Source organism: Arachis ipaensis, chromosome B5 (genome assembly GCF_059453495.1).
Source record: "Arachis ipaensis isolate K30076 ecotype BB chromosome B5, ASM5945349v1, whole genome shotgun sequence".
NCBI lineage: Eukaryota > Viridiplantae > Streptophyta > Magnoliopsida > Fabales > Fabaceae > Arachis > Arachis ipaensis.
The window spans coordinates 117,847,400-117,855,258 of record NC_142440.1 but is presented as its reverse complement, the minus strand read 5'-3'; the positions used below and the strand labels follow the sequence as shown (position 1 = coordinate 117,855,258).

Below are 7,859 nucleotides of genomic sequence, written 5' to 3'. Positions count from 1 at the left end.
GGTATTTCTCACTACAAGAAAAAAGGCCTATGGCCACGCTTTTTTCTTGCCATGCTTTAAAAGCGTGGCCAAAAGTGGTCAATGGCCACGCTTTTATGAAGGTGGCGATAGATTAGAGATTTGGCCACCTTTTTTTTGCCACGCTTCAAAAGCGTGGCGAAAAGGATCAACGGCCACGCTTTTATAAGGGTGGCAATTGATTAGAGAAACGGCCACGTTTTAAAACTGCCACGCTTCAAAAGCGTGGCCACAGAGAGCAACAAGGACGTTTTAAAAGCGTGGCGAAAGGGTTTCATTAAGGCCACGCTTGGAAAACGTGGCCATATCCTGGTCCTCTTTTGGCACGCTTTAAAAGCGTGGCCAAAAGGTTTTTTTCTGCCACGCTTCGAAAGCGTGGCCGTAGAGAGAAATAGTTACGTTGTAAAAGCGTGGCAAGAGGGTTCCCAACCCATTGACACCAACCCGACCCGCAACCCGGCCTGCAACCCGGTCCCCAACCCGTTAGACACTAACCCTAATCTTCTTTTCCCTTCGAAACCACACTCGCCTGGAAGAGCTCATTCGCCCTTCGCCCTCGTCATTGTTCATACTCTTCATACTCTTCATCTTCTTCATCTTCTTAATCTTCATCTTCTTCTTCATACTCTTTATCTCTCTGTTCACCTTCAAGCTCCACCAAACATGGGCGACGGCAAGGTATCCGCGACGCTCTCTTCTCCTCCAAGCCCTCCGATTCCAAAGGTATGATCTCTTCACCAAACCCTAATAAGCCCAAAGAAAGCTTCGGGACTACTCTCTCACTCTCAACTCGATCTTACGCTGTCACTCTCAACTCCCATCTCTCAACCCTGGAAGAGCTCAGATCCCCGCCGTCACCAGCACCGTCCTCGCTGTGCCATTAGCCTCCCCTCGGACTCGTCTCCCCCTCGTCACTAGGGTCGCCCTCCTCGCCGATCTCCTCTGCATCGTCAGTGTCGTCTCTCTCTCTGCTCCCAACGCTAACTGCAATGTAAGTCTCCTCAGTCAGATCTGTTCTCTTTGTACTTGATTTCTCCCATAGATCTGATCCTATGTTAATTTGTTATTTTCTTATTTATTGACCTGCACTTAGGGCTGACGACGAACCCGTTGATCAAAAGAGATATCTCGAAGACTCTTGCAAACCAAAGTGTGTCAAACCATTACTTGAATATCAGGTATGGATTCACTTATTTTTGTTGCTTTTTCTACAAGATGGCTTCTGGAATGGCAGAATAGATAGATTCAAAGATTTAGGACAAAATGGTAAAACAGTACTAGGAAATGAAATGCTTATATTTTATACCTTAGGTTCTGCCTTCTTATATGGATGATGTGAGTTGGTTATAATTTTTTACTGAACCATATAATCTAGAAACAAACAAGAGATGCTACCATTCTTTCATTCTGTTCTTCAATTGCCTTCCTTTTTCTTCCTTCTGTGCAGAGGGTTGCCATGGCGATTTCTCCATCTGGTATAAACCCGGCAGTTGGCTCAAAACTCTCTCTTGGTTCTCCAGAGGCTTTTACACTAGCCAACTGGATCTGCTGCAGTTATAGGCAAATCTGCATCTGTTGTATTGTGTTCAAGCTTTATTGTTGAATATTCATTCTTGAAAAGTATCTGATGATGCCCTTCACTTTTGTGTTCTTTTTTATTCTAATAACAGTTATTATTTGGGGGCAGAGTTGCTGAGATTTGATTCTCTCATTGGTGAGTCAGTGCTTAAACATTTATGGCATCATCAGGATGCCATCTTGTGCTGTTCTTTGAAGGTATGGCAGATGTTTTGTTCATAGTAGAGTTCATCATTTCCATGAAAGCCTTTAATTTAAGATATATATGATTCTCTGTCTGGATCGTAGTCGGTGCCGGTGTTTATCTTTGCAAACCAGGCTGGCCTTGACATGTTGGAAACAACTTTGGTGGCTTTACAAGACATCACATGGGTATTTAGAGGAAGGTAATTCATTAAGTCTGCAAAAATTGTAACAATGAATCTTTCTCTAAGTGTTGTTTATGTATGTTCAAATTTAATTTGTGGGAAATGGGAATTGTTTCTTTAATTAATTGTTCTATTTCTTTGTTTATCAGTGCCTTGTAATAACTCCATCTTGTGAAGGCAGAGAAAGCTAGAAGATACATTCCAAAAGAATTCAAATAGGTTGAAGCTTTTGGGTAGGTCCAATATTGTAATTTCCTCTCTTTAAATGCAGCAATTCTTTTATGGGTTTGAGTCTTTAGGCAATTTGTAAATATTGAATCCAAGAAATGTCGTCAGTTTGGAAGACTAACTATTACTGACGTGAACTCAGGGATATTTTTGTTTGATGTCTTCTGATTTGCATTTTAATCTTTACAATGATGGTTGCCCGATGTCCAGTGTTTCTCCGCGAGCCCAGAGCCACTACTAGACCCTATTTTACTGTGCACCCACCCTCTGCCACTGTCGCTACCCCAGCGCCACCATTAGGCCGCCACCGTGTTGCTCCGGCCATTCACTCATCATCATCAATCTTTCCCTTCCTTTCCCCTGTTCCAATTCCCTGCTTCCCAGGTTCCCCTTTCATCTCATTTAATATGGTTTAGCTCATTCTGTTTAGCTTGTTTAGTTTAACTAATTTAGTTTAGTTGAATTAGGTGGTTAGAGAATCTGGACTGGTTAGTGGATGTAGGTTTTGTTTTATTTACTACTGCTGTTCGGAATGAATTTGTCTTTCCTCTGAATGTTGCCCTGGATGAACTTGTTTATTGTGCTGTTTTGGTGTTGAATTCTGGACTTGTGATTGCTGTTTATTGTATTTTTTTTCATTGCCCAAAATAGATGCTGTGAAAGTGTTACTGTTTCATTAATTTTTCTTGGTTTGTTGTTGCTGAGTGCTGCTTTGCTTGTTGCTTGGTCCATATTATATGAACTGCAATGATTTCAGTTTGTGGAACTAGTTAAGTCATATGAATTCTGTTTGTTGCTTGCTTGAACCTCGAAAACATGCTATTTACTGCTGCTGTTTAATAAACAATTGCTTCTGTTGATGATTCTTTCTTATTTTGAGTTGTGTCTTGAATGTTCTGAATCCTAACACCAAAGTTTGATAATAATAATAATAATAATAATAATAATAATAATAATAATAATAATAATAATAATAATAATAATAATAATAATAATAATAATAATAATAATAATAATGTGATTTTTCTTATAGTATCATTGATTAGCATGTCAGATCTCCTTTTTTGAGTTACTAATGTTCAATTGTAATCAATTTCAGGGGGCCAATATTCTTGTAGATAACAAAGGTTGCATTAAACTTGCAGATTTTGGGGCCTCCAAACAAGTTGAGCTGGTAATCTAAGTCTTCTTTACTTCTCTACTATAGTACTATTAGATATACTATTTGACTTTGTGAGGATCTTGTATCTGCGTATTTGTTTGATTTAGGAGTTATTTATAACATAGTCTCGATTTTGTGTTTCTATTAATATCTTAGTTATTTATATTTTATAACTATCTTTAATGTGCATCATATTCATTACTTCACATACAAAAAGAAAAGATAATTGATATTCATTATTCATTATGATACAAAGAAATCGAGCTAGCTAGTTCTAAATTTCTAATAGAAAGAGATGGAACTGCTACAGTTTTGCGATGGGGTTGCAACTCTTATGGAGCACATAGGTTCATAATACACTTAATCTGAGCACATTACACCATCAATATCTCAACCAATCATGTTTATTTCTAAAGTTTGAAGATTAATATTAAAAAGATAATGACACTTGATCATTATGAGTTAGAGATACAGCATTATAAATCATTATATATCGTTTTTGTTGGTTCAATTTGTTCTTGATATTTTGCTGCAGGCTAGTATTAGAATGGATTACTTGAATGTGCACAAAGTGGAGCAGTTTTAGGTTGATTCTGATCTTTTACCAAGTATTTAGGTTGATGATCATCTCTATTAGTGTAATTTGATATACTATGAGCAGTTCTAACTTGTATTGTTTTTGTATTTTTCTTCGGTTTTTAGTTTTGGAATTTGAACTCGAGATTTATTTTGTATTTGAGTATTAGTTTTTTAATGTATAAAACAATTATAGTAAATTATATATGTCACTAACTATTGTTTGATTTGTCTTGTAATAAAAATTGCATACTCTATTTGTAGGTTTGGTAATAAAAAAGGATTGAAAATTTATATTGTGTAGTAATGAAGATCATGTAAGGAAAATAAATATTATTTTTTTTTAATTTAACAAGGCTTTCGCCACGCTTTTAAAGCGTGGCTATATATCTTTGCTATCGCCACACTTTTATCTCTCCCTATGGCCACGCTTCTAAAGCGTGGCCGTATCTCTCCCTATAGCCACGCTTCTAAAGCGTGGCCGTATCTCCCGCATATGGCCATGCTTCAATGGGTGGCCAGTTGTAAAAAGCGTGGCAAAAGAAAAAGCGTGGAGATAGGTCGCCCTTTCAAAAGCGTGGCGGTAGCTCAAAAAGCGTGGCGAAAAGCTATCGCCATGCTTTTTTCAGCTTTTCGCCACGCTTTAAAAGCGTGGCAATAGACGTGTTTTCTTGTAGTGTCTGTAGATCCGGCAAAGATTAATGTTATATCTAGCTTGCCTTACCCCTCTTCCGAGAGGGAGGTCCGCTCTTTTCTTGGACATGCAGGATTTTATCGGAGATTCATAAAGGATTTTAGCAAGGTAGCATTACCTCTCTCAAGGTTGTTACAAAAGGATGTTGAGTTTGATTTAAGCAAGGAATGCATGGAGGCTTTTGACAAGCTCAAGGTAGCACTGACCCAAGCTCCCATTATGCGAGGCCGGATTGGAGTCGGCCATTTGAAATAATGTGTACTGCTTCAAATTTTGCCGTGGGAGCCGCGTTAGCACAACGTGACGGTAAGAATCCATATGTCATAGCCTATGCATCAAAAACACTAGACGGAGCCCAATCCAACTACACTACCACCGAAAAAGAACTTTTGGCCATTGTCTTTGCCTTGGACAAGTTCTGAGCATATCTACTTGGTTCAAAGGTGGTAGTGTATTCGGATCATGCGGCGTTAAAGTATTTGTTGGCTAAGAAGGAATCCAAACCGAGATTGATTAGATGGGTTTTATTGTTGCAAGAATTTGACTTGGAAATCAAGGATAGGAGTGGTACGCAAAACCTAGTGGCGGACCACTTACGTCGCCTTGAACACACAAAGGGCGATACCACTCCTATCAATGATTCTTTTCCCTTTGAAGGCTTGCATGCAATCTCGAAAACCATTCCTTGGTATGCACCAATCGCCAATTACTTAGTATCTCGCTCCTTCCCTCCTAATCTCTCCAAACACTAAAGGGATAAGCTAAAAAGCGAATCCAAGTACTATGTGTGGGATGACCCATACCTTTGGAGATGTGGGGCGGATCAAGTAATTCGGAGGTGCATCCCACAACCGAATTCTACTCAATCTTGGAAGCTTGCCACTCCTCCGAAGGAGGAGGCTATTTTGGACCTCAAAGAACGGCAAGGAAAATCCTAGATTGTGGCTTTTGGTGGCCAACCTTTTTCAAGGACTCTTCTCATTTTTGTAAATCTTGTTCTCAATGCATTAGATTTGGTAACATCTCCAAGAAGGATGAAATTCTCCAACAAACCATGCTATTTTGTGAGATTTTTGATGTGTGGGGAATCGACTTCATGGGGCCATTCCCAAATTCTAATGGTTTTCTCTACATTCTACTTGCCGTTGATTATGTGTCCAAATGGGTGGAAGCGATACCCACCCGGATAGACGATGCTAATGTGGTCCTTTCTTTTGTGAGAAACAATATCATTTGTAGATTTGGGTCGCCACGAGCAATCGTGAGCGACCAAGGTTCACACTTTTGCAATAAGAGAATGGAAGGGCTCTTGAAGAAATATAGCATCATGCATAAAGTAGCCACGTCCTACCATCCATAAACAAACGGCCAAGCCGAGGTTCCAATTGGGAAATTAAACGCATCTTGGAAAGAATTGTGAAACCCAATAGGAAAGATTGGAGTGCTAAGCTCACCGATGCATTATGGGCCTACCGAACGGCATACAAAATGCCAATTGGCATGAGTCCCTTTCGGTTGGTATATGGCAAAGCTTGCCACTTACCAGTGGAGATAGAGCACAAGGCATACTGGACCATCAAGGAGTGTAATCCAAGTTTGGGTGGAGCCGGAGTTGAGAGGAAGCTACAACTAGCGGAGTTGGAATGTTTGAGGCTTGAAGCTTATGAGAACTCTAGACTTTACAAGGAGAAAATGAAAGCCGTGCATGATAGGAACATAAGAGACAAAGAATTTAAAGCCGGTGATCTAGTCCTTCTTTACAGTTCTAGATTGAGATTGTTGCCCAAAAAACTAAGGTCGAAATGGGAAGGCCCTTATCAAGTAGTGAAAGCAAAACCCTATGGGGTTTAGCATTTGTGCCATCCCTCAAGTTCAGATATCTTCAAGGTCAATGGGCACTGTCTTAAGTTGCATCATGGTGAGCAAATGAAGATCAACAAAGAGATTGAGGTATTCCTTTTGGAAGATGCACCTATTGGCAAAGAGCAATGAGCTAGTGGAAGTCCAATTTAAGGACATTAAACAAAAGTGCTAGGTGGGAGGCACCCCACCATGGTGAGATCTATCCTTCTTACCCTTTTGTATATAGTTTTTAAACTCTTGATTGGTTTGTGATTGCTTAGCTATAGTCCTATTTGATTAGAGTTAATTGTAAATACCTTGGATATTTTACTCATGAAGACTTGCATTGATTTTTCCATGATTGATTTGATTATGTGGTAGAAGAACACCCCTCTTTAGGTTTTGCATTCATTTTGGGTGTTTTTAGCCTCTTTGGCTGGATTGGCCATTAAATTCATGACAATTAGGCATCTTTCATGTTCATTCAAAAAAAAGGGGGTGGGGAAACGCGTGCTCGCACAGCGCGCGTACGCGTCTTTAGGTTTTCGCAGCTCCTGGGCCATTTTCCAGAGAGTTGTGCAAATTATGGACCAGCTTTGAGCCCTGGGCATAACCAGCATCACGCGTGCGCACACTGTGCGCGTACGCGTCCATGGCCATTCACGCAAAAGCATGAATACGCGCACTTGCCGCGTACGCGTCACTACTGCGAATTTGCGATCCTAGGCCATTTTTCCCGAGAGTTGTGCCCTGGTTGGGCCGATTTCATGCCACTGGCCTAACTCACCTCACGCGTACACGCACCAGGCGGACACGCGCACTGCTATCATAAAGTAAATCGACGCGCCAGTGCACCGTGCGCGTCTGCGTCGATCATCAAATTTTATTTTCTGGTACTTTTTCCTGAGAGTTGAGCCAAAGTTGTGCCCAACCTGTGCTGAAGGAACAACTCCTATGCACGCGCATGCGCACCTGGTGCTCATGCGCACACCCACATTTCGCCACTTCGTACACACGTGCACCATGCGCGCCCGCGCCCTTGCTAATTTTTGCTAATGCACGCGTCACGCGTGCATGGCGCGCGCGCGTCGGTTCCGCGAACCAATTGCATTAGAGTGCGCCTTTCTCTTTCAATTTTCTTTCTTTCTTCTTACCACCACCCTTCTTCTTCACTTTTACCCTCTTCTACCATCTCTACCACCTCTTCTCCGCCACCACCGACGGCAACCACCACCTCCGGCAGTCCCACACTTCTCTTTTCCCTCTCCTCTCTCTTACTCTTCACTACCTCTTCTCTCACCTCCATACCCCATCTCCCTTCTTCCTCTCAAGGTACTTCTCATTTCTATTTTTCTTTGGTTTTTCTTTTTCCTTTTTCCTTTCCTTAGTTACA

The 7,859-nt window shown here is 41.0% G+C and overlaps 2 protein-coding genes across 3 annotated transcripts; both read left to right on the top strand.

The window, feature by feature from the left end:
- Window positions 1-533: 533 nt before the first annotated feature.
- LOC110262954 (homeobox-leucine zipper protein REVOLUTA-like) lies at window positions 534-4,130 on the top strand. 2 transcript variants are annotated; one of them, XM_088488772.1, is made up of 9 exons: window positions 534-1,009; window positions 1,112-1,196; window positions 1,466-1,578; window positions 1,689-1,794; window positions 1,885-1,982; window positions 2,114-2,197; window positions 2,403-2,576; window positions 3,292-3,357; window positions 3,890-4,130. In XM_088488772.1, coding segments are annotated over exons 1-6 (414 nt in total). In that variant the 5' UTR covers window positions 534-1,007; the 3' UTR covers window positions 2,124-2,197; window positions 2,403-2,576; window positions 3,292-3,357; window positions 3,890-4,130. The 2 variants fall into 2 exon arrangements, with proteins under 2 accessions (XP_088344898.1, XP_088344899.1); XM_088488773.1 differs by lacking the exon at window positions 2,403-2,576 and having other exon boundaries at window positions 546-1,009.
- Window positions 4,131-6,112: 1,982 nt separating this feature from the next.
- Window positions 6,113-6,475, top strand: LOC148565519 (uncharacterized). Its single transcript, XM_088487177.1, has one exon. The coding sequence runs from the start codon at window positions 6,113-6,115 to the stop codon at window positions 6,473-6,475; it is 363 nt and encodes a 120-aa protein (XP_088343303.1).
- Window positions 6,476-7,859: the final 1,384 nt, after the last annotated feature.

Bases quoted from the DNA above. Each gene is read 5' to 3' on its own strand.
- LOC110262954 (XM_088488772.1), top strand. The intron at 1,579-1,688 runs GCAAATCTGCAT...TTCTAATAACAG, and splicing joins TGGATCTGCTGCAGTTATAG to TTATTATTTGGGGGCAGAGT. The intron at 1,795-1,884 runs GTATGGCAGATG...TCTGGATCGTAG, and splicing joins TCTTGTGCTGTTCTTTGAAG to TCGGTGCCGGTGTTTATCTT.
- LOC148565519 (XM_088487177.1), top strand. From the start codon at position 6,113: ATGCCAATTGGCATGAGTCCCTTTCGGTTGGTATATGGCAAAGCTTGC.